At 39.2% G+C, this 26,876-nt stretch overlaps 1 protein-coding gene across 1 annotated transcript in view; it reads left to right on the forward strand.

The window, feature by feature from the left end:
• Positions 1-267: 267 nt before the first annotated feature.
• The window catches only part of mlphb (melanophilin b), a 40,317-nt gene continuing 13,708 nt past the window's right edge, over positions 268-26,876 (forward strand). Inside the window, exons 1-8 of the mRNA XM_053329104.1 lie at positions 268-392; positions 11,263-11,484; positions 14,382-14,521; positions 19,649-19,707; positions 21,920-22,006; positions 24,068-24,161; positions 24,219-24,251; positions 24,634-24,875. Coding sequence (XP_053185079.1) covers positions 268-392; positions 11,263-11,484; positions 14,382-14,521; positions 19,649-19,707; positions 21,920-22,006; positions 24,068-24,161; positions 24,219-24,251; positions 24,634-24,875 — 1,002 coding nt within the window. The remainder of the gene's footprint in view (positions 393-11,262; positions 11,485-14,381; positions 14,522-19,648; positions 19,708-21,919; positions 22,007-24,067; positions 24,162-24,218; positions 24,252-24,633; positions 24,876-26,876) is intronic.

The raw sequence follows: 26,876 nt of genomic DNA on the forward strand, positions 1-26,876 counted from the left end.
GGAAGTTTTCAATGAGGGACAAGGAGAAGATTTCATTATAAGAATTTTATAACCAGATAATTCAAGTTTTTTTATGGAAACAACTAATTGATTTTCAAAGAAAAAAAGCATATTTATAGGTTTTGAAACACCTCTGAGGGGACGGTTTAAATATTTATTTTCATTTAAAATCATTCCTGTTACTTACACCACAATTGTATTTTATGTTTCCAAACTGTAGCCCAGCACCCGGCAGACTACCAGCTCGCAGGCCTCAAACTCACAATAATGCCTGGCGCCACTACAGGCCAAAAGCTGGACCTGTCCAAGCTCACAGATGACGAGGCCAAACATGTGTGGAAAGTCGTCCAGCGGGATTTTGACCTGAGGAAGAAAGAGGAAGACAGGCTTGGGTAAGTTAATAAGATTGCAAATTTCTGTTTGATTTCGATTTGGTATGGTTGAGCCTGTCAGCTGTCTGACAGATAGCCGCCCCCTTAATGCTCACAGTGAATTCCCTGCTCTCTCTTGGGGTTTTTGTTTTCAAGTTAGGATGACATTTATAAAATAGTAACAGTGAATTGATTGTACTCTGTTAAATTCCACTTTATATTGTAATGAAAACCATACATTTATATCATATATTTCAGCTTTCTCTTTCACTGTTAATCTAGTTTAATATATTGTGGAAAGCTATTCTTAGTTTAAGTGTTAAATCTCTACCAGCTGTGGTAATTCTGCTCCTTTAATCACCCTTTCTGTGAATTCAGGATTATAAATCTAACATTATTGTAAGATTATACTTTTTTTCTCTACAGTCAGAAATGTATGCAGGAGCAATGCTGTTTTGTTGGTCATATTTCTATTATTATTGTTGTTGTATTGCTATTATTGTTGCCCCTCCCTCATTCTCTCTTAAACTGACTGCTAAAGGCAGATGGCCGCCCACCTGGAGAGCAGTTCTGCTTGAGGTTTCTTCCCGTTAATGGGGATTTTTTCCTTGCACTAAGTGCTTGCTCATGGGGGAATGTTGGGTTTCTGTAATTTAAAGAATATGGTCTAGACCGGCTCTATGTGAAAAGTGCCATTACATACACACAACTGAATTACAATGAATTGGGTCTTCAGAGAATGATTACAAAGAGAAGTTAATATACTAAATGCCAAAAGTTCCTGTTGCTGGATGAAACATGGAGATAATGGTTGCTTTAAAAAGATCTTTAATACATTTATAGGAAATTTTTATTTTCCCTCCGGTAGTAAATATCAGAACATTTAGGTGTTTTATTCAACAGTGTAAACAAAGTTGTGGAGTCTTTAGTGTGACTCTAGTGCCAGTCGGCCGAGCACTTTTTTCAAGAATGAAATATCTCAACAGCTATTGACAGTAAGGATTGCCATAAAAACCTGTAAAGTCATTCATTGTTTCTAGGAGATTAATTCTTGTGATTCACTGACTTTTTGTCTATCGAGCCTCACATAGTTGCATGGTCCATATAACCTCCAATGGTGTATGTCAATGACTTATTTCTCTCAATAGGCAATCGATATTAACATATGGCACTCATTCAGTCCAACAAGAACACTTTGGTTCTGAATTACGTTTTTTATCCACTTTGATTTAACTACCTTAACTCTTGCTAAATACAAAATTCAGGCCCCCTAATAAGTGTGCTGGTGGTCATTTGTTGCTCTGGTAATAAGCTTTGAAGACTTACAGTAGCTTGGATGTCTGCTCTGTGGACGATAGTTGACAGCTTCTGACAGTTCACTCACCAGGAACTATTGTCGCAATATTTCTGTAAATGTAATGTTCCTTGATTATAATACCTGCCCTGGTAGCACAATTTAACTAAAGGAGCTAACACTGGCCCAACATTGTGCACCACTTGTTGTTTCCAGTAAGCTAGCATTCGCTTCAGTCAGCGTGGCATGTTTATACCCCGCACTCCTTATTTGGAAGGTCCTGGCTCCAAACGGAAAAGATGGTGCCAACTATAGGCTGCAACTGTGGGCTTCAAACTGGCTACAGTGCAAACTAATGGGTGACATCACACCTCGATACATCTATCTCACTATGTCTTATGGTGCAGAACAATATCTACCTATAATTAATTAAATAGGTTTTCTCAAATTAGCTATCATTAGTAATAAGCTTGTGGTTACAACAGGCTGTAGCTGTAAAGTATAAATTCTTGAGTCTATTGTACTGAGAAGTGGTGTGTGTTATTACTTATGAATACAACCTTTCATTTGTACAAGAGAGGAAAAATAAGTTTCTTCTTTTAAAAGTTACAGTCTCAGTCATACTGGACAAAAAATCCCACTTGAATGGAATTACAGTCCAGTATTTGTGTCACATGGTGAATCTCTGCACTTTATATCATCATGTTATCACGTCAGCCTAGACACACACAACAGCACCCTTACATTTTACAGTCAGCCAGTAATTACGTCCTGTCTTCAAAGCCTCTAATGCCAGGTAATTGGTTATCTGCTGGGTTTTATATTGAAAAAAAAAAGCTTGATCAAATTTGTTGGATTTAAATTTAGTACCACTGAGCAGAAATTACATACTGCACTCTATTCCTGAAGGCTGGACTAATTTTCTCCACGTCATCAACAGATGATTCATTCAATTGCTCCTAACTCACTGAGCTACTGCTCACATGTCTCCCTGGCAAAAGTGACAGATGAATGATTTAGATATCAGGCTGGAGGGAGGAAGCAAGGTTTAGATGGGATTTCCCCTTGTCCTTGGCTGTAGATGACACAGCTGAAGCATTAGTTGTCCCTTTAGGATATTAAGGATGGTCTACAATATGTATAAAACATTCAGTGATACACTACTGAAGCAAGATCTACACCTACGACGTGCATCTCTTGTCTATCATACTTTGGTTACATATGCAAGCCAACTATAACGTTAACCATTACACTTTCTCATATAAAATTAGTTAGAAAACAGGATATTATACAATAACAAAGTCTACATAGTGAGGAGGTGAGAGCGGATGAATGAGTCAACAAATCATCAGACTTTAACACAGGAGATGACTGTTTTCCATTTCCAACAACAAATCCCCTAACCCTAAATTACATTACCTGGTTTTTGCCATTTGGGGCAGCGGAAGCAAGTAGTGAGCACAACAGGACCTATCATCACATTTAAACTTCTTAGCAGCTTAGTTACGTATCCAGCAGTTGCACAACAACATTATTATTAATTTATGTTTATGTCGACTTAATGAATATAAGTCAAATGTTTGCTCTCTTTTAGCTCTGTTTTTGATCTCCACCAACTCCTGAGGGAGCCATTTGCCTCTTTAGCAGCTAAATGCTCCACTATGTTTACCAGCTAGCTTCCAACTGTGTCTGTTTGCCATTTGGTGGTGAGCAGGTAATATATAGTGAGTTTTTAGAACTTCTTCTCTGAAAACATCTGCCTGTGGTAGCTGAAAGCATCATTATGAGAGCATTGAGAGTAAACCAAAAGCAGTAAAGTTGAAGTTGCTGGAAAGATAAACAAGGAGCTGAAACTCTCTATAAACCTCCATAAAGCCTTGGGGAGCTGCAGATTCTCTGTGGGTTCATCGCTGCGAGTGACACCTCTGACATTACACATTGTTTAATTTTGGGGACTTATAGGGTAAAGCTAACATCAAGGGTCTATGTTGATGTGATGAATCTCTGACAACTTGCTTTGGGAGTATTTTTCTAAGATCTCTGACTGAGACAAATTGATTTCCTGCTTATTCGTACACTGTTATGATCTCAATAGATTTCTCCATTTTTTTCAAGATCATATTTCTCATTTGAATCATTTTAAAATTAGTTTTTGAATTCCACAAATTCTGCTTTTGCCTGTCTGCATGATGAAAGGGTAATTTTATCCAGATTTAATTACATTATCACTGGAACCTGCTTGTTTCTGGTTTATATTTTCCAAAGAAGTATATCATCTTCTGTGCAGTCAACAGAGCATATCGTGCATTAAATTAAGCCAAAAGCAACTTACATTTATTATATTATAATATAATATTCCCCCCAAGAGCTGGCTGAGGAGTTGTTCTTCCTATATGGAGCCATGCTGATAGTTTTCGTCTCTTTGTGAGCTTCCTCCACAAAGGAGAGCACTGTCCTTCAATTTCCACCACTTAGGTCTAAGCCCCTGCCAAGGTTCCTCTCCAGCTATTTGTTTTCCATTTAAATGAGAAGTTGTTTGCTGCTCAGGCAACTGTTGTTTTCAACCAAGGCCTCTGCAATCTATAAATAGGTACGGATTTTCATGTGGTTTACATACAAAACTGTCACGCCTAAATCCTGTGAAACCACATATTGACTCATAAAGTGAAATAACTTGTCTTGGCAATAATGTAGGCTTTGGTTTGCCATAGTATAGTAAAAAGGACAGTTTTGTGTGATTTGTCAAAAACTTCCTCTACCAGAGATGTTAATTCATGTAAGGTCGTTTTTACATATTTTTTGTTTCATGCTTAAAGGTATGCTATGCAGGACTTTCCTAAAAATCAATACATTGACTCATACAAAAGTAACCCCTCTCAATCATCACAATGACCTACCAGAAGTATGTGGCAGTGTATATATCTACAGAGTCTGCCCCCTCAGGTATTTTCTTATTATTTTGCTGTGTTCACTTTTGGACAGTGGGTGTGTAGCCCAGAACCAATAACAGCACACAGGTGTGAGGTCGGGACAGGTTGCATAGCTTTCTCTCTCCTCTGCTCTGCTCTGCTCTGCTCTCTGTGTCTGTTGTATAAAGAGCTGCAGGTCTGTGTGTCTGCTTGACCAAGGGCGGGGCTGAGCTACACACGCAAAGCAGAAAGACAGGATGAAGCTCTGCATTCACACAAAGTCAATGCAGCACCTTCCTGCAGGGCTATGTGGAGATGTGGGCATGTTTATTTGTGCTTTAGAATGTAACCGCCATGAGACATTTTATTTATCTGAGTCACAGCTTTGTGTTTGCCAGGACTGGTTTTCACACTGGTTTTGGATCAAATGACTATGTCTAATGTAAAAGGGGGTAACATGACTCACTAAGAGCTCTGCTAACCCAGCAGCCATCAAAATATGTTAGGGTTATGTTTACAGGTTGTTCTGCTGCCAATTTAAGCAGCTTTAAAGATACATTTAATTACTCGTACAAACACAGCTGAAACCTAATCGTGTGCTCTTTCTTTTATTCATCAGTTAAAAAAATGCATTTTAAAATTCACCATAATACATAACAAGGCTTTCTTAATAATACTGTATATTCAAACATCTTAATCTATTGAACAACATATTCTTACACGTTCTTGGCAGAGAAATTGAAATAATCTTTAATAGAAGGTCTTAAATTTTGACACAGAAACCTCAATTAAGCTATCTGCCTTAATTTGCAGCTACAGGGTTTTAATCTGGAAACTATAACATGTTAGACCTTATCATTTTTCTATTTGTGCCAGAGTTTGTGTCAGACTCTCTTTTTACCTATCTCTCATTCTACATGATACCTTGCCATTAGCTTTAAGGTAATGAGCAAAGATGAGCAAAGAAACATAATGACGTTACTGTAGGATAAAAGCCTCCTATGCCATCTCCAACTGGGGTAAGTCTGAAATGGAAAGAAGCTTCAGTAGGGAGCGTTTGATTTGTGTGAATGGACATTGAGAATCACCATGTATGGAAACACTCTTAGGTCCCAGCAGCTGTCTGTGAAGAAGTAATTGTCTGGCTGCCACAGTTGGATTCCTGAGCTTTGCTAGTTAAGCAAAACCTCACTGGTACCTGGTTTTAATCAAATACCAAAGAAAGCGAGGATATGTTAAACTGTGCTATTTGATTATACAGTCCAGAACACTTTTTTTTTCTTTCTTTCTGAACAAAGGAAATTAAAGTAAAGTGAAAACCTGTTATATGTTAAGTGTCAGGACACCAGGCTGCTTAAACAAGCCTCATTAAACACTTGCTAGTCATTGCATATTCCTATATTAGATTAATTGGAACATGCAGTCCCATTTGCTCTCTTTGAAGTCTCATGCACAGCGCTGTTGTGCCGTTTCTAGAGTCTATAATTCTTATATGTCAATAAATGTATGTTCTCACCTTGCCAATAAAGTTCTCTGCTGCACAAGAAGAGCTTGTATATTTACTGATACAGCTTGTTTGGAAAAATCTGGCAAGGCAAAAAAATTATAAGAGGCAGCAGTTAAAGCTGCACTTACCTGTATTTTATATTCCCAGTGGTCACATAACTATCAGTGATGTGAGAGGTGTTGCTTGTAGCAATTATAATCTAACTTTGCAGTTATTATCAGCTTTATGCAGTGTTTCAGTACCTAGCTTTTTTTTTTTTTTTTTTTTTTTTTTTTGCTTTTACGGTCTGCAACTTTATTGTTTTGGTTCACTCTCAGTGCTCCAATCAATTTTGTTTCCAGCAGCAGCAGGCAGCTGTTCTCAGAGAAAACACAATAAAAGATCCACTGTACACTACCTGCCCACAGCACAAAACATCACAGGGACAAAGGTTGAAACTGGTTGATGAACACAGTGAAGTATTTAGAAGCAAAATATTTAAATATGTCCAAAACTAAAGAAATTGTAATCTCACTAAAACACACAACTTTCAACAGTCGTACGTGATTTACGTGTTGAAATCAAGTCCAGACATTTTATTATTATTATTGTTATTGAGAAACAGGCTCAGCAGCATCTGTCCTGACTATGTGAAAAACACTTCTCTGGAGTCGATCAGAAAATGTTGACAACATTTGATTTCCTATTTTATTGAAAGTAGTTCAACCTTTTCATTTATTTGCCAGTACTGATCAAGAATTTTGTTGCCAGAACGCTTTAGGGCAAAGATCAGTGATTACGTTTTTCATTGTGTCATTGGATCTGCGACTGCATGTCTTGGACAGTTGGGTAAAGTGAAGAGCAGAGCCATTAACTGATCACTACCTGGTTGTGAGTTGGCTCAGGTGGCGAGGGAGACTGCCTGTCAGGAACGAGTAGTGAGAGTGGACTAGGAATCTCTGTCTCTTTCTGTGAGGTCTTCAACTATCACCTCTGGAGATATTTTGCTCCAAGTTGTGGCTGGAAGGTCATTGGTGCCTGATGAGGTCCAGACTTATTGTTATTATTCAAGAACGAAGGAGGGCATCAAGCTGAAGAAGGAGGCCTTTCAGATTTGGCAGGCCCACGGGTCTCCTGAAGCAGCAGACAGTTACCGAAGGGCCAAAAGGGTTGCAGCTCAGGTGGTTGCTGAAGAAAAACCTGGGTGTGAGAGGAGTTCAGGGAAGCCATGGAGAAGTCTCAAGATTCAGCCGGTGGGAGGAGAATGCCCAGATTTGGGACCTCAGTAGTGCTTCTCTGCTTTTTGATGATGTGATCCTGTTGACTTCACCACACCGTGACCTCCAGCAGGCACTGGGAGGGTCTGCAGCTGAATATGAAGTGGCCGGGAAGAGAGTCAACACCTCCAAATCCAAGTCCATTGTGTTTTTCTGGAAAAAGGTGGACTGCTCCCTCTGGGTTCGGACTGAGTTGCTGCCCCAAGTGGAGGACTTAGAGGTAGGGTGAGAAGCTCTGACATCTGGGGGAGCATGGAGTCGTACCACTGCTGATTAGCATCAGAGGGAGCCAGCTGTGGTGGTTTGGGGTCCTGGTCAGGATGTTTCCTGGATGCCTCCTTCTGGAGGTGTTCCAGGCACATTCAACTGGTAGGAGACTCTGGGGCAGAGCCAGAGCAGACTGGAAGGTCTACATATCTCTTCTGGCCTGGAAACCCCTTGGGATCCCCCACGAGGAGCTGGAAGGCTTTGCCACAATGAAGGATAAGCGGTCCCAGATAAGTGGTGGAAAATGGATGGATGGTTGTTGTAAATTGTGTATATGTATTATGTATTGTACACTAGAAACATTCCAGAGCCACATCTTATGGCCTTCATCACAGGATAGAAAACAATAAAGAAAAACCTCTGTAGCTTATGACATTAATAGATCATTTTCACAGCAGACATTTTGACTTGCCAAAGCAGGAAAAGCACATGTGGAATTGATAACATTAATGATGGCTGCACTGCATTTAGATGAGCCAGTTCCAGGGCTTTGGCATTGAGCATGCTCTCTCACTGACATGGCTTACTGAGGCATTGGAGCCATTGTTAATGTTGTTATTTACACCTGTGCTTTTCCTGCTTTGACATGTCAAACTATCTGTTATGTCACAGCAGACATCATCACATCAATAAAGGTGCCACTCGAGGCCACTTCTTGGTTAGCAATTGCACTTGTCTTTGATATTCAACTTTGTAAGCCATGTCTGAGTGCTTGGAAGGCCTGGGAGCTGCCTACAGCACACATCTTACTTGAATCATAGAGGAGCATCTTGTATACCAGATCGGTGGGATTTGGTGTTTCAGAGGAGGGCAGATTTAACAGATATTACTTTTAAATCGCATTGCTAACGGCCAGCAGCTGTATCTGCAAAAGGTTATGGGATATTTACAAAGTATCCCACTTATACTGGGCCATAATTTAAAAAGCATGGCCTAAAAAAGCTTTAATAAACAATAAGCATCCTCTCATCCCTTAGTGGGTGTCTTGCCAGACTCCACCCACACTGTGTGACATTTGGGACTTGTTATCTGAATTTTTCCTCTCTCCTACTGTCAGCATCTCCGGGTACTGAGTGAGGCTGTTACTTTTCCAACATTCGGCACAAGTTTTCTTTGCTGTATGAAATGGTTTGACTTGAAGCAAAGTTATTCATAACACACACGTGTGTGCATCTGCCAAGTCATACAGAGGAGAGGAACGATGTGTTTGTTTGAAAAGGATTTGGCTTTACTTCTTGAAGCCTTTGAGTACAGTTTTACTCAGGTTATTGCTGCATTCATTGCAATGTGCAATTTCAGCACCCAGAGCCGTTTCTCTCATTCCAAAAACAGATTCTCTAAAATTAATCTTCTGGAACATTTCAATAGAGAAATTAACTTGTCAAATAAATTTTAGAACAAACATAAATAGTTAAATATAACACTATTTGAAACTAACGCACACAAGAGACATGAAAATGGGTTTTTTTGTAAAAACAAAGCAAAACAAAACAAAAAAACAACAATAAAATTGATTTAAAATAAAATAAAATAAGAACTACATAAAGCGAATAAAACACATTGACAAATAAAACATGAATACAATAAAAACTGATGATTATGTAGCACAAATAATACTGATAAAACAACCAAAGGAAGTTTAAAGAGAAAAACACTTTCAGATGCTCACCCAAAGTTTTTGTCTTGCACTTTGGAACAACTAAAAGACCTCAGAGTCCTGGTAGACATATTGCAAGGATATCAGACAAATAGGTTGGAGCAAGACCAGGAAGTGTTTTAAAAACTAGTAAAATCATTTTAAAATCAATACGGAAATTGACAGGAAACCAGTGTAAGCATGGCCAGATCTATAATACGGTCAATCTGGGCGAGCGCTCAGGGGCACTTGAGCAGAAAGGGCCTTCGATGATGGAAGAAGAAAAATATGTGCCCTTTTTTATTTTGCTTTTTGTTTTCTTTGTAGGACTTTACAGAAATACGACATTGACCCATTTTCTTGATGATGATAGTTATTATGGTCACTTTCAGAAACCTAGTCTGTCCAAAACAAAATATGTGAGTTAAAATATGAGTTATAAGGTTTCTACCCGACAGCAGGGTTATCCAATCAGAATAAAATCAAAGTTGTTTGGGAGACATTAGTGTCAGTGCCCAAGGGCCCCTGGGTGAAATTGAGCAACAGAGTTTGTAACTGCAACTGATGAATAATTTGGGCAGACTAGGTAGGAAAACATTACAATAGTCCAGTCTACTGAGTATAAACACGCATTAGTGTGTAACTCTTTTTGAGCAGATAAAAAGCCGATTTGGCATTTTAATACTTAGTCAAAAGTCAGGAGACAAAGCACAATTAACTATAACAAAATGGGTTCCTGGACAAGCACATCATCATTTTCTGTCTTTGCTGATTTTTCCATGTAACAAGGCTGACATAATATTTACATAAAGTTGCCAAAATCAAGCCATGTGTTGCCATCCGTATGCCGACAACCATTCCTTCACTCATTCTTGTCAGCCAGCTCATAAAAATCTCTGTTCAGTGAAATGGCATAAAGGCTGTAAAACAATAAATTGAATAATAAGTTAGAAATTCACTTTCAAATGTTTTCCATGACAGCTCTGGGAAAATTTGATCAATCTCATGTCTCTCAATGAGAGTAAAGTATAGAGCTGGACATCTTTAGCTTAGCTTAGCATAAAGACTGGAGTCAGGAGGAAACATTTACCCAACTATAACTTTAAAGCTGTATCATTTGTTTATTTTATTTGTGCATAGACAGAAATGTTATAACTCAAATTTCAGGGTTAGTTTCATGTTGGAGCTATTTCATAACTATCCATCTGCTCCATCATCTGTCAGATTTCAACAGTGTAAATTATCCTCTGTGTTTCATATTTTTATGGCAAACTCCTGAGCCAGTTTCTAATAGAAAACAAGCTTTTGCCTGTAGATGTGCATTCACAAACATGATTTATTATAACAGAACAGAATTGTTAGTGTGGATCCATCTGGGAACCACAGCCCTATCTTCTGCATTACTACACAAAATATATGAGCGTGGAGTAGATTTCCATTAATCAGCCATGCTTCAGTGTCAAATATAGACATCGGTCAAAGGCCATATATGCAAATATTCAGTGTCCGTGCCAGAAATCCTGTTCAAAAGACAATGTAGGACACTCTTCTGCGGCGCTGTATGGATTCCTGAAGTGAAATGTATTCTCCTTTTTCTTGCCGATATCAGCAGATAAACTACAAGACAACACATTTAATCTCATTTCTGCAGCTCTGATGTTGTTTCGTGCTTTATAATAAATGGTCTGTCTCTTCATAAAATGCGCAAAAACATGACATGGCATGATTTTGGCCCTAGGCTATTTTATTAACTCCCTCTGGAGAGATAGAGCTCAATGATAGGATCCATTTGTGTTGCCTTTGCTGTTTATATGACAGCAGATGTTAGGGAAAGTTGTGCCAAGAGTGTTTTTGTTCTCTTGCCTTCTTTAACTACTTTATAGTTTCTCTACCTTTGCACTGATTTATTGCAGTATTTCTAATGTATGTATCATTTATGTCTTGTAACTTACTCAATCATTTGCTAAAAAGAATAATTTTGTGCAGTTGTTGAACCATGATCTTGCTCTTTCTCTTCCATAGGGAGCTGAAGACCAAGATTGAGAAGGAAGACACCAAAAGAGAGTTATTGGGCAACCAGACCAGCCTGACTGAGTCTCACTGTATTCGATGTCTCGAGCCCTTTAAGTTCCTGGTCAACAGCAAGCGTCAGTGTCTGGACTGCCAGCTGTACATCTGCAAGTCCTGCAGTCGCTACAACAAGAAGGAGCTGGGCTGGGTGTGTGATCCCTGTCGCATGGCCAGGTAGGAAATTAAAGTTATGAAAGATGAAGTGATTCAAAGAAAGGCCAGCAAAGTCTCGCCAAAATATCTGTGGTTCTCAGGGCGCTCGGGTCATCTAATGGTCATGGCACGTACCAAATAACTGCAATGTGCATGATTCAACTCCTGACTGTGGGATCCTTGTTGTGTGTCAATCCCCTTTCTCTCTCTCTCCCTGTGTTTCCTGTCTCTCACAACTAATGGACTGTAAAATAAAGGCAACACGCCAAAAAAAATCTCTTCAAAAAATCTGTAGTTCTGGTAGAGATCAGTTCAAAAACTTCTCTCTCACAACAAAAAGGCAATGTTTTTTTTCCCACATGACATAAGATGTTGGTTTTGAACAGAAAGAGACAAGTAAATCAGAGTAGTTGCTTTAAGTTTGCCAGTAGCTTTTTTGTGATTGGTTGCATTAACCCTCCTGTTGTCCTTGAGTCAAGGAAGGGAGGAAGAAGGAAGGGAGGAAGGATGGAAAGGAGGGAGGGAGGAAGGAGGGCAGGAAGGAAAGAAGGGAACGAAGGAAGGAGGGAAGGAAGGAATGAAGGAGGGAGAGAGAGAGAAAGGAAAAGAAGAAGGAAAGGAAGGAAAGAAGGATGGAAGGGAGGGACGGAGGAAGAAGGAGGAAAGGAGGAAGGAAGGAAGGAAGTGAAGAAAGGAAGGAGGAAGGAGGGAAGGAAGGAAGGACAGGAGGGAGAAAAGAAGAGAGGAAGGAAGGAAGGAAGGAAGGAAGGACAGAGAAAAAGAAGGAAGGGAGGAAGGAAAGAGAGAAGGAGGGAGGGAAAAAAGAAGGAACAGTCAATTTAACCCGGGAGGACGACACGAAGGTTAATGCACCATTTTCAATCTGAGACATTCTTTGAAGTTGCATACATCTTCCAAGCCATGGTGCACAGCGCTGTAGGATGTACACTAAAAATATCACCCATAAATCTAAGGTTCCCTCCCCTTTTTGGCTTGGAAACACATTTCTTTCCTATGCAATCGTTCATTAATAACAAACAGGGGTTTTACCTCTATGCAGCTAAGGTCCCCATATGTTTTAAGACATAAAAAATATGTGTGTCTTATATGGGTTTTCCACATAAAATTTAGAATTTCTGTTAAAGTAAATACCTTCTCCCTCATTAAAAGACTTAGAAACTATGAATATGCAAAGTTTAAAAGTTTAAAGTTTAACTGCTGGATTCAAGATGTCTACTTCCTCACAGAAAAGTCAATTCTCGGAGAATGTGCATTTGAGGCTTTAAGTTTCCACATCACATTTGTGTAAGTTTAATATTGAGCCACAGTTTGCTCTAAACTTGTGATGTATCAAATCTTCCAACTCAGATTTAAACAAGGAGAAACACATTTTTGAGTAGAGGTGGACTTTAAAGTAGATGTTGTGTTTGCATGTCACAGTTCTGCCTTTGTCAGGGGTTTAATCTCATTTCATCTGCCACACACAGCCTGTACCAGTACTAAAGCGCTAAATCCACCTTCACAACATCTAAGAGCATGCAACCATGAGTTTTAAAGTGTGTCGTGACACCTTTGGTCAATCCACTGGTGCTCTGAACTTTAAATCCTTGCAGCGCTTGTTTACATGAAAGTTCAACCAGCTGCTAGATGCGGCTGGTTTGCAAAACCACAGAGTTCACATAACAGTTGAATGAGTCACTCAGTCAAATGTTTTACCAGCTTGGCATCTTCCATGAAGCTTAAGGGTCAACATAATGCAGCTTTGTGAGAAGATATTTGCTGAGAAAGGACGACATTAATCCATGGCCTTTTATACTGAAGTTGTGATGCGGTCTTGGCTGTGGCTTTTACAGTAAATATCCGCTACACTGCTTTTAACCTTTCTAAAAAATAAAAAAACAAAAAACGCAATATAACTCGTGAATGTTTCCTGGCTGTGAATGAACTTAAAATTATACTTTAGGGGCTGATAGGAATATTTTGGGGCCTCACTGATCTATCGGGACTGTTTTCGAGCACTGTTGAGCTATACAGCTTGGCTGAAATGACCTGGGTCAAAGCTCCTCTGTGGTTTTTACTGCAAAACCTTTCTCCCTTTTTCTGTAATAATGTAATAAAATGTAATAAATATAAAATCATGCTGTTTTATAGTGCATCCACGTCCATTGCACCGTAAAGGTCTGATGTTAGGAACAAACTCAAGAAAGCAAACAGCTGATGTGTATCTTAATGTGAGCAGACTTCCTCCGTGCATTTGTAAGCTTTCAGCAGATTGTGAACAAATACTTTGACATTATGTCAACTGAAAACTATATATGTATTTAGAGTGCAGAGTCATGTGTTTCTGAAGCAGCCTAAACATGCTCAGCCTGGATAGAATGAATCACAAATACAAGCTATAGATAACTAACACTGAGTTCTTCAAGCAAAGTGCTTTTCTGGTCCCTGCGTACATGAAAGTGTTTATATTTTATGCATTAGCTAATCATCTTGTCCAAACCAACTTATAATTTATCACCAGTAGGACGTTCAGGGTCTTGCACAAACAGTATTTGATGGACGTTTTGGCAAATGTGATCTCCTCCTTTATACTTCAAGATCTGAATATGAATATAATTCAATGCATCCATCACATTCCAGCTCCATAGGCAACCATTGCACTGTTGTTTTCTCAGATGAGGCTGAGTGCTGAAAAAGGCCTTTTCCCTGAGTTCAGCCAAGGTCCAGAAAATATCACGCTGTGCAAAAATATTCCATACTGTTTTATTAATTTCTTGCCCTTGCTACGTGGAAAAACAAGGTATATGAAGTTCTTGTTGTTGAAATATCTCTATTCCCACATGTATTTTCTACATTACATCTGGTATGTGTATGAATTCATCAGTCTCTTTTTTTGTCCCCTCCATTTCCTCCAACAGGGTCCTCAAGATCGGCACTTTGGAGTGGTTCCATCAAAACGTCCGTGCCCGTTTCAAGCGCTTCGGCAGCGCCAAGGTGATGCGGTCGCTCTTCAAAAGGCTGAGTGGAGATCACGACTGCTCTCTGGATGACCTTGGAGGTGAATGTTTTTCTTATAAAGATGCCTTTGTGGGCAGTTTACGGTTTAGAAAATAAATGTAAAGGTGTGTTGAATTCCTTTTTTGAAAGATTTGTGAGTTTTTTTTTTTTTTTTTTAGATAGCAGCCTGTGAAACAGCTTGTGTCTGGAATGTTTCAATCCAAGATCCTTCTGTGATAATATATATAGGGATTACTCAAATACTGTCATGATGGCCTTTCAACAATGAGATGAAACCTCACTGATTGAAACTCAGCAGCCTACAGTCAAAAAATGGTTATTCTGGGCAGCTGCCAAGCGGGAATGTCTTGATGGATGTGAAGCAAATCAAAGGTTGTGAACGTGCTAGAATGTCAGCTCCCAAGTCAAAGTTACTTTGAACCCTCACAAATTTCCATCTGCTCCACTCATTTCTCCACGAGCCCTCTGGAGGTGCTGCAGGTCAGATGTGGAGTCTGCCAGAGTTGCAGAGCATTGCTAGAAGTCTGCTTGGGCTTACCATAAGAAATCCCCAATAAATGAAAGGCTTCAAGGAGCTTCTACAGCTGCATGCTATACTGTAACTGCATGGAGAATATGTTTCAGCCTTTTGAATCACACTATGGCTTCTTCTAGTGGGCAAAAAATCTCCATGACAAGTGCATCGCATGTGTGATTTGGGTCAGTTTTCAATTTCAAGTTCAAGAGTCTCCTGCTTTTTTTCAAAGTAAGTGAAGACAGCCCACAAAATCTAATGAACAAAAGAATGCAGGCCCTTTAAGGCCATGCACTGCGTTTAGGACATTTCCAATGCTATGTCAAGATCTCAACACCTATGGGAGAATTTGGAGCGACTTACTACTCAGATAACATTTGTAAGAATGATGTTCACATCTCCAGTAGCGTTCACAGACTTAAAGACTCTTTAACAAGAATCACTGAAGCTGTTCTGGCAACTAACGGTGGAACAAAAACACTCAAACACTTTAAGATCAGATTGAACTTTATTGATACATCACCCGAGTTGGCAGGTAGAAATATGTGTGAAACCAATACTGCAGTTATGTAAAATACAGATCAAAGTGGCATAGTAGGTGGTAGCACATACAATATGTTTGGAATGAATATTAGTAAAGCCTGTTTTACTGATTAGCATGTGTGCATTGATTAGTATAGTATATTGACCCATCCATTTTCTCGTTGCTGTTGCTAGTTATAGTAAATAGAAATTAAACAATAGTCATCCTTATCAGGTCACACAGCCTGCAATACATTTCTTAAAGTTGGAAACACATGTCTTCACATTTGAGGAGGTCATACAGCCTGACACAACCACATCCATCACGGACATCAGATGAAAAAGACGATCCCTGATTATGCTGCTTAGTTTGTGTTGCTGTAGCTGTTTCTATGGTGACAAGTTTCTGGAGCCCTTATCTTAACTTATTGATATGACAATGCAAATTATTTAGTAATATCTCTTATTTGCATTCTTCGCCAGTGATAACTAAACATTCTTACTTTATTGGTCTGTTATATGATTCATCCACATATACATTAAAACATTCAACTATGTAATATAGCATGAATGTTATACATAATATAAGTTTGAATTAAAAGCCCATGCCAAGCCCCAGATGTACACAGCGTCTCCACTTCTATAGACATCAGAGACAGAGATGAGATAATGGAATAAAACAGTTCAATAGCATATTATAAGAGTGACATAATATAAGATGTAATAGTGATGTAATAGTAGCAATGATAATATAATGAGATGTTCATGGTGAGCATAAAATTTATGTTGGTGTTTTCCTTTAACTTGCCTCCATCTGTCTGTGAGACCCCACATTTTTGTGACACTAAATCACAGGAATGAAGTTTCCTATCTCTTTTTCATATAGTAAGCCGTCATCAGCGGGCTGCCAGATCTGTCAGGGGGATTTAATCTCTTCCATCTTTCCTGTTTTTCCGGCTTTGGCTCTTCACAGCTGTTGTCACAGACTACTTATCTCAGGCCTTGGATACAGCTTGGGCCAGGTCTTCCAATATCAAGGTTTTTTTTGTCATGTAGAAACTCTGCATCTCAGGAAACATAATCACCCAGAACAGAGATACTAATGTGATGACTGCTGTTGTTTATGTTTGCTGCCCGTGTTTAAAGTCTGATGCAGTGACGATATGAAGCTTCATCAAAACCTTCCCAGAACTGTTTCTTCTCTTTTTGAAGTTGTTCATGAACTTCCCACATCATTGCCATCATGCCCTGGCCACACCCAGAGCATATAAAACAAGGATCCTTGAGGCACACTGTATATTAGCTTTGAGCATTATTATACACAGCAGGTCTCCAAGTGAGATCATAGCATCAGGCGATTAATGAATTATGAGGACTCCTGGTACTGCTTACGTTGAGTCACCCTCAAGGATTTTGGGAAAGGATACAGAGTGAGTTGGTTTGCTGGCTTAGCCCAGCGGGCCTTGTGATCATCCAGTCACATGTCTCCCATTCTGTGCCTGGAATTGAAGGATCCAGAGCTGCAGAGACAGGGGGAGAGAAAGAGACAGAAAGGGGGGAGGGAGGGAGAACAAAACCTTTGTTTGACGTGTGTGCATGTGGAATCCAGCTCGCAGAGTGCGCACAGATGCAAGTTGTAGTTATGAAACATGGCTATAAATATGTATGTTAACAGATGCATTATGTTTGAACTGATCAACAACTCATCACATGTAGGCATTCATGTGACCACCTGGATTAAATTCAACATGCATGACTGAATGTGCACACATTCACACACACACACACACACTCTGAAACACACACACATTCTTTTGCTGTCGTTTTACTGTATGTATGCTGCTGTGGTCCGTCGGGCCCCCAAAGCTCGGAGGGTGTCATCATATGTGCGAACTGGGAGATGTAACACTGATGCTTACAACTGGGTTTTTGTTCACATCAGAGTTTAGTTGGCTGACTCTAGCTCTGCTCCTCAACTTTAAGCTGCTACGACTGCTTCTGCTTTTGATTAATATTTTATGTGGAAACTAAGATTGACCTGAATTATCTCAATTTGCTGAGCTATTTATTGTCGTTAATGCATGGCACAATTGCAAAGCTGACCATTTCTATCATTGTGTAAGACAATGACAGTGAGAGGGTTATTAAAACAATCAAGTTCATTTCTGGATATAATTCACATGATGTTGTAATGAAACACAAAAAATGAAACTCATCTCTTTCCCCCATTTTTCTTGTTTTCCAGAGGGCCAGGAATATGACACACAGAGCAACCCTGAGGTCCACAGTAAGTAGACTGATTTTAATTATCATCGGGAAAGTTTCTTTAGCAAATCATAACCTACAGAAAAAGGCAAATGGAGGACGTATCTTGTTCTTATGTCTTACTATCTAATAATTATGAGAAAAGGTTGCATAATCACACAAAATATATCTCTAAATTAGGAAATATAACATTATGTGAAAATGGAGACAAAAGCTGTGGCTTCATAGTTCTGTCTGTGGAGCACTACCACTTTAAATCACAGAGCCTGGTCTTATTACATTTTCATTTTCTTGTAATTGTAATATTTGGAGTTCATAATTGCAAGGTTTTTTTTTTAATCTTTAGTGAAGACAAAAAGCTTTTGTAGTAAAGTAGCTCAAGTTCCAAGTCACTGCCCGGTCAATCCTTAAAAGGCAATTAGAGTTTTATCCAAGTTTATCATTATCTATTATAGACAATACTAAAATAATCATTTTCTGTTATCCACAGTCCTAAAGTATGCTTCCACTCTCATCATCCTGCACACAAACCATTTGTGCAATAACTTTCAGAAAGTTGGAGCCCTTTTCTGTGAGTCTGTGTGGTCTAGGCTGGATTACCAACCAGGCAAAGCTTTGGGGCCCTGAAAGCTCCCAGATACATTTATATTAGTTGGTTTGTTGTTTGATTAAATGCAAAGTTGCTTGAGGATATGCACCACTTAATAAGCTGAAAGGATGAAGACCTGGTCCTACTTTGTCACCTATTTAGTTTAATTAATCTTAATAAGGCTGTCACAAATGAACCAGATGTATACCCCTGACTTAATTAGTTTTTAACCAGATTACTACAAACAAAGGTCAGTGGTGGCCCCAGTTTAATTAATCTGCTCTGCTGCCCATAAGAAAGTTAATCCAGCCATGTGTGTGGTCGTCCTCAGCATTATTTTACAATCAATGTTCTTTAGCTTATTCTTAATGCAGGTGGTGAGTGTCATGATAAATCAGCATCATTTGAAATTAAACCAGGGCATTTCATATAATCATTAATAAACCACATTATATTAAATTACATGATTAAAATGAACCCTTTACACTCTGTAGCTTTGGATGTCTCTGTGGTTGCAGTGGTTTGGGAAAAAAAAGTTCTGGTTTAACTGGAGAGCCAGGGAAGTTTTAGTCAGAGAGAGTCTCCAAGATCCCACTTTAATTTCTTTAAATTATTACTACAGTATTACTATCATAAGAGTTCGTAGTATTCTTATAGTAGTATTGATAATAGTCATTGAGTGTTTTGTTCTCTCTGGAGATTATTCCTGTTTCATAAAGTTGAATTAATGTTGGAAGTGTTTCTGTAACTGTTTATGACCTTAATCTGTTGTGTTGTTGTTCTGCATTAGCTTCAAACTTCATCACTTTATCTGTTGATCTGAGAAGCTCATACTTGAACTTTTACATCTCTCTGCAGCTTTTCTTGTTCCCAGTCTCTCTCTCTCTCTCTCTCTCTCTCTCTCTCTCTCTCTCTCTCTCTCTCTCTCTCTCTCTCTCTCTCTCTCTCTCTCTCTCTCTCTCTCTCTCTCTCTCTCTCTCTCTCTCTCTCTCTCTCTCTCTCTCTCCTCTCTCTCTCTCTCTCTCTATTACGAAGAAACGCAACTCACTCATAAACACTCTCTTAAAAAGTGAAAAACACACAATGTTCCTGCTGTTGCCTTCCTGTCCTGTACTTGCTCTGCCAGGTGGAAATAAATGTGATTGCTGCAAGATGTACAGCGCGCTATGGGGAGATGTCACATGACTGTCTGAAATTATTCTTTATTTGTAGTACAGTATGTTCTCATTCAATGAAAAGCTGTAGTATAACACTAACATGTCTGCCTCCTTTATCAGCAGATGGATATCAGGAGCACAGTATTGATGCCACAGAGTCACTACAACACTACCAAGGGGTATGGAATTTTTTTTTATCATTTTCATTTACAGAAAGTAGTATATGTGTTTCTTTCCCATGCTTATCTTTTCCTATCATACCTTATCTATCTCATCTTGCAGCTATTTTTAGGTGCAAAAATGTTTGTTTGTGTTTGCAGCCAGCTGAGAGCATTCATCTGATAGGTATCATGAAATAAGAAGCAGATATCATATTTATTACTCAGACAGCAGAACATAAAAAGGCTCTGTTTTTTTTCACTGCTAATTCGTGTTGAGACCCGGACACGTGGGAACCCTCAAACAAGACGTGATTCACTTCAGTTCTGTTGATTTGTTGCCCACACCTGACATGTTTCCTGTTCCTTGATTAAGAGATGTTTTGGTGAGGGAAATCAAAGCTCATCTGCAGGACAGACACTTCCATTCAAATTAAATTCAGCGTTTGTGCATGGATGTTTTCTGAAACAAGCCAGTGTTTGAAAGGCTCTGCTGTGCTCAGCACTGATCTTTGTCATATTGATGGGTCCTTCCTCTGTTGAAAAGCAGAGGCCTTATCTACATGATCTCGACCAGCCTTCATGAACAGCTGGAATTCCTTTGACAGCTGGTGACGTCTAAGGTTAGGTACGGTCGACCCAGCACTCTCTCGCTGTGTATTGTGGGTAAATACCAGGCTGTCATACATAATTGTGCACATAAAAAATGTCAGAGCAAAGTTGAAAGAGCCTTTGGTTCAAATCCTGAGGTTGTAAACGAGGCACACTGGAATTTGTCATAAAACCGAGGCTACTATTGTTTATACCACAGTCTCTGTGTAATTTAGGAGCTAAGTTTTGTTTATTTTCAATCACTGCAGCAACTATTGAGGGGAAAAAATGCTGTCTGCACTCCTGGGCTCTGCTGGGTCTCTGAAGACTTTCTCTCCGTTTCCAGTGTGACCTGATTAAGGTTTTATTTACATCTGCTAAGACTGAGACCTTTGATGGATGTTACAGAAAGACAGACTACTCGAGGGCCAAGTGGTGCTTCCTGCACCCCCTGTTTGTTTTACATTTAGACAGAGTGCCCCCTACTGTTCCACATAGAGTAGTGCCCTATGAAACGCCTCGCTGATTTATGTTGGGAAACTTTCCTGACATTTTTGCCCACTCAGAGACAATAAAATGGAGCTGCTGGGATTCAGGGTCTTACGCAAGGATTCTTGAGTCAGGTGCATGCCCTGATGACACAGAGACTGAGCACGAATCTTAAAGCCTTTTTTTCCATTCAGTGGAGCAGAAATGACTTAATACATAAATACGATAATTAATTGCTAAATGACCTGATACTTGGTGATATTCTGATTAGTTTTCCTCTTGTAATTCTAAGAAGGAAACTGTGTTTTTTATTCCAGGTAATTTGCAGTGTTAAGAATTTCCTTTCTTGTCCTTTTTTCTATTCAGAGTTTGTTTACTTCTGATCCTACAATCGCCCCTGGTTTACTTACAAGACAAAATATTACAAGCAGGGACATAATAAGGGAGGGGCTGGGTGAGGTAAACTCAGAACAGCTGATGTGATACTAGCATAAAGGGTGGTGTGATCTGATGTTTCTGACTGTGTACCAGTGGCCACAGAGGCCTATATCATGCTTTTTTGTGATTTTCTGTTATTTTTATACTGTTATAATGTCAGATGTTTACGTTAAATATGGTCAAAGTTCCAAAACATGAGGTGAACACATGTAAAAGTAGCTTCCAGGTGTTGACCAATCAGAATAGGAGGAGGGCTTTAAAGAGACAGGAGGTAAAACGGCCTGTTTCAGACAGGTGCTGAACTGGACCCAGTATACGATAAATGATGAGTTTTTGTTTTACTATAAATAACGTTTCCAGTCTGTAATCCTGTTCCAATGCAAGCTGGATGGATAAGTAGGCATTGGGTGCTGAACAAGTTAATGATCAATACATATTGGCAGCTGCACCATTGGCCATGTTCAGAGACAGAGGCAGTGTCAACAGTATTCTTCTTAAACATTCATGATAATTGTAAGAAAAGAAGTTAGAGTTAGACCAATTTGTTGTTTAATTAGTTCATAACTTAACATACATACAAGAACTTCTTCAGGGCTCAATACATCTCCTCTCTTCAAGTCAACTTAGTATTTACCTCATCTGAATCCTCTTTCTTTCTCTTTCTTTACTGCCTCTATTCTGTTGGTGATGGTGTTTCCTTTTCTGCCCTTCAAAGATGAAAAAGACCAAAAGGCGGCTAACTGTCGACCCCTTTGATTTGGATCTGGACTACGCCATCGACTCAAGAAGACCATCCCATCAGGTAGAAGCTGGACAACCACACAGAACCAGCTTTTCCCAGAATCAAACTAATCTGCATGCAGTCATGAAAGGAGCTGTCTGTCTGTCTGCCTCGTCTTCAGCTTGTCTCTGTTTTCATTCTTTGCTAAACAGCTTTGGCAAGACAATATTGTATTAGTGTTGAGCACAGACATTATCACATCACTCATTCATTCTTCTTCAATATGGTCACAGTAGAGTCATTGTGTACATCCAGATGTCGATGCTTGCATGCGCAGACACTAAGGCATCCTTCAGCACATTAACACAACGATCAGACAATATTTTGTCAAATTCAAAGAGACTAGAGTGGCAGGAAACCAAGTCACAATGGATGTGTCACATGGGCAATACATTTTTAACCCTCCTGTGGTCCTCGAGTCAAGGAAGGAATAGAGGAAGAAGGAAGGAAAGGAGGGAGGAAGGAAGGGAAGGATGGAAGGGAGGAAGAAGGAAGGAAAGGAGGGAGGGAGGAAGAAGGAAGGAAAGGAGGAAGGAAGGAAGGAAGGAAGGAAGGAAAGGAGGGAGAAAGGAAGGGTGGGAGGGAGGAAGAAGGAAGGAAAGATGGACGAAAGAGGGAAGGAAGGTATGAGGGAAGGAGGAAAGAAGGAAGGAAGGAAAGGAAAGCAGGAAGGGAGGAAGGAAAGCAAGGAAGGACAACGAAAGATGGAAGGAAGGTAAGAGGGAGGGAGGAAAGAAGGAAGGAAGGAAGGAATGAGGGAGAAAGGAAAGGATAGTCAAAACAGATGAGGTCAATTTGACCTGGGAGGACGACACAAAGGTTAAATATGTTTTATATTGTGAGTTATATTATCAAAGCAAATTTGATTGCAGCTGCAACAATTGGCCAATTAATCGACTGACTAAAAAATGAATCAGCAACTATTTAGATAAACATATAATCTTTATTTGTTTTAAGCGAAAAAATGCCACATAGCTATTTGCTGGTTGCGGCTTTTCAAACAAAGGAGTTGAAGCTTTTCTGTGTCACATGATGGTAAACTGAATCTTTGGATTTTGAACTGTTTATCAAACCCAAAAAAACATTTTCAGATGTCACCATGAACTCTAAGAAATACCATGGGGCATATTTTTCTATTTTTTGACATTTATAGACCAAGCAAATCATCAATTAATAAAAAATAAATAGGTCATTTAATCAATAATGAAAATAATTGTTAATACAAAATGAATGCCATTATAAAAACCAAATAAAGAGGTTCTTGGTTTGAATTTTATGAGCCAAAATAAATGTGGTCATAATATTAAAACTGGACATTATCATTTGCTGCTGTGCCACCAGTGGAAGCAGCTCGACTGTGTATTGTATTGAAGCCCATAGTGCTTTATTATCTTTGTTTAATCACATTAGTGCTATCAGAAATAATCAAGAATAATTTAATTTGTATGTAGAGAATATATTCCACCATTAATGATTTGATTGATAACATCCTTTACTTAGCTAATCGTGTAAACACATAACCAGTTTCTCTTGTACTTTAAAAGTGGTAGCTTAGAATAAATGATAAGTAACGGTAAGTTTAGAAGAAATTTTCTTTGGAAATGGTGTTATATATTTTCCCTGTATGTCAAGTTTCTAGCAAACCTAAGAGTGAGCGGTTTTATTAGAGAGCTGAGGTCATGATGTCATTTCCTGTCTAGCCTCTGTTCCACTTGCTTCTGTAACTCGTTCATCAATTTCTTTCAACATCTGCCTTTTTGTGAAAATATTGAAAACATTCAGAAAAATTGGCTCCACGGCAACACTCGCTGATGGACGAGTCATGATGTTTAACTCATGATGATGTAGAGCTCATGGGAAATGCTTCTTTATCGTCTTTGTCCTCCAATAAAGACATGGAGAGAATAATACAATAGGCTGTTGAGTTAGGCCATTTTCCCAAGCTGGATTTTTAGTTATTTGTATTATCGCTAATTTCAATGGGATTTTCGATGAGGTTTTTTCACTTCTGGATCAGAGCACAGACTGTCCCGCTGGTCTTCAGCTCTCTGTAGCACTAACCTCTCTCCATCTCACTCTTAGGTCCCAGGCTCTCACGACATCACGGTCACGGATGTAGCTGTGAGGGAGTCGCTGCTTGGTGAGGCTGACATGGCCTTTGTTTTCCAACAGATTTTGGACGATCAATCCAAAAGTCTGGAGTTCAATACGGATGTTGGACTTGACCTCAGCCGGAGGATGGACCTTAGATTGGCTCCGCAACAAGGTAAAAAACAAAAAGGACAAAATCCCACTTCTACAAGGAAAATCTTGATCTTCCAGCCAGTTTTCAATTGCTGGTTCAGAGAATGTGGTCTTTTTCCTCTCATAAACGTCCAACACCATCTTCCCATGGTACTGTCAATTCCACATTATAAGCCTGCTTGGCCGTTGCGGACCACAGAACCATGCCTGGCCGGAGAGTTGTAGCCAAAATGTCTGGAGGAAACACAATCCAATATTCTGTTAATATTGGATTGGCCTGACTCAAATGTGGTTTTATTATTTTTATTTTTGCCTATGATATATCTTTGGGTTTTTTGTGCAGCCATGAGGATATTTTTTATTCAGTTTATTAATCAAACACATTATTGTACAATTCTTTCTAGATGATCTTGTCTACCCGGACAACCGGACGATCCCATCTCGCTCCATCTCTCGACTCAGCTACTCCTCATGTGGCAGCGGAAGTGCTGGAGGCCCCAGAGGAAGCAGCATCTATCTGCCCGGCCCTGATTACTCAGAGGAAGAGGACGCCCACAGCCAGCTCTACCCCTTCTACCAATCTCATCCTGGTCCTTACAGCCACACATCCCAGGAGAGCCTGAACTCAGCGAACCCTCCACCACAGGTCTTGTTAATATCTCTCAGTCATTACATGAAATCCTCATTATATTACATTCATTTGGCAGATGCTTTGGGACAGTCATAAATCCAGTTTTGATGTTTTCTTTTTGATTGAATTTGACATTGAAACTTATAAAATGGGAATGGTTACAGTGAAAAAAAGTTCTGGCTTCTCACATAATCGATTCCCACCACTGCAAAAATATTATGTCTGATATCAATCAGTTTTATTGAAGTGCATACAACCCATATGGTTTTTAATGGTGGTTTATAAAAGTTTACTGTTCAGGATTATTTTCCCTTGGCACAGTTTAAAAGTCAAAACTAAGAGACACTGAAATCAAGGAAACAAGGGAACAAAAGAACTAAACATGTAATGATTATGAGACATTTTGAAATATTACTATATCACAATAGCACGATTGATCTTGAACGTTTTGAAGTCCACATCTACTCAAGAATGTGTTTTTGCTTTTCGTTGCTTCATTTGGATGTTTGAGCTGCACTGTGCAGAATTATGAATGTGCAGAATCAGTTCTCCCATTCATCTGCTGAAGGCGGGAAAACGTTCCTGTGCTCACCTTAAATTAGAGATTAAGGCATGTACATACATACAAGCATGTGACATCACAACTAGATATTCACTTCTCAGGTTTTTTAGTGAGCCCTCAAACTAGAACATGAACATACCTCTGGCCTGCTGCTCCTCTCTTACCAAATCTCCAAGCTAGCATTAGAGGTTGGAAGATGTCGCTACAGTTTAATCACAGTTTATAACAAGCTCCCAAAGATCTGCAGTTGAAGAGCTCCATTATTTCCATTCCCTGAGGAAAAATCAGTACACTGGCTCGATTTACAGAACTTGCATATTGTGGCTTTAGCAAATATGATGTGGAAGTGAGAATTGACTTTTCATGAAGTAGCAGACATCTTGTGCCCAGCAGTTAAACCTTTGAAATAAATATAATATATAAATATTTACAGATTTTGTATTTTTCATTGTGGAAAAAGGAGAAGGGGGGGGGGGGGGGGTGTTTAGACTTGGCTATTCATTAGATTTTTTTAAATGTTTTTTGCTTTACCAAATTACACATTCAGGGTAGGTTCACCACAACTTAGAGTAATGTAAGCATTTTATTATTATTTTTAAATATAGGGAATAAAATATGAGGCAATATACAGTACTATTAAAATGATGAACTTAATCTTGCCCTGTTCAGATTTGCCACAAAAATGGATATGATCTGCAACTAATATAACAAAATGTTGTATGATGAAATTACTTGGTTTGGAGTCATATTTTTGAAAGCAGACCGTTAACAGACTGATTTTTCATTTTGATATTCGAGGCCAATACTGGAAGTGAAACACACACACACACACACACACACACACACACAAGTTCATCAGGATGACATGTTGAGTGATGTAGAGGAGACAGCTGCATGATCTGAGGGAGGTAACACACATCACATCATCAGTGTCTATTTATGTGATAGCATACAACTCAGTCCCTGGAAAGGATCACAGCAACTGTTACTGATCTGTTCACGAGGAGCAAATAAAAAGCAGATTTTGTTTACCATTAGTTTGACCGACTTTTAGTACTTCCTTTTGCTGCTTTCAGAAACCCTCATAGATCCTCTAGTTTGGAGTTCAAATGTCTCTGAGTTGATTCAGACACACTTTTGAACTCTATGTTTAATTACTGAGTAATAACGGGAACTATTTGAATAAAAAAACTCCCCTTGTTGTCTTTAAAGATAAGGAATATCAAAACAAAGAAGATGATTAAGCTCGGTGGTGGAAGGCAGCCATGACAAAAACAGGACTGGTGTTATCAGCCCTCGCCTGGCCCTGTGTTAATTTACACCTTTGATATTTCGTAATGGTAAATTTGACGCCAGGCAACACAAACAAGATACAAGAAGAAAACAAACAGCTCAGACTTGTGCCTGTCAGACATCAAAAACAGCCGTGACATTTCTTGTTGGCGGCTTCATCC

The sequence above is a fragment of the Scomber japonicus genome, chromosome 11, assembly GCF_027409825.1.
Source record: "Scomber japonicus isolate fScoJap1 chromosome 11, fScoJap1.pri, whole genome shotgun sequence".
Taxonomy (NCBI): Eukaryota; Metazoa; Chordata; class Actinopteri; order Scombriformes; family Scombridae; genus Scomber; species Scomber japonicus.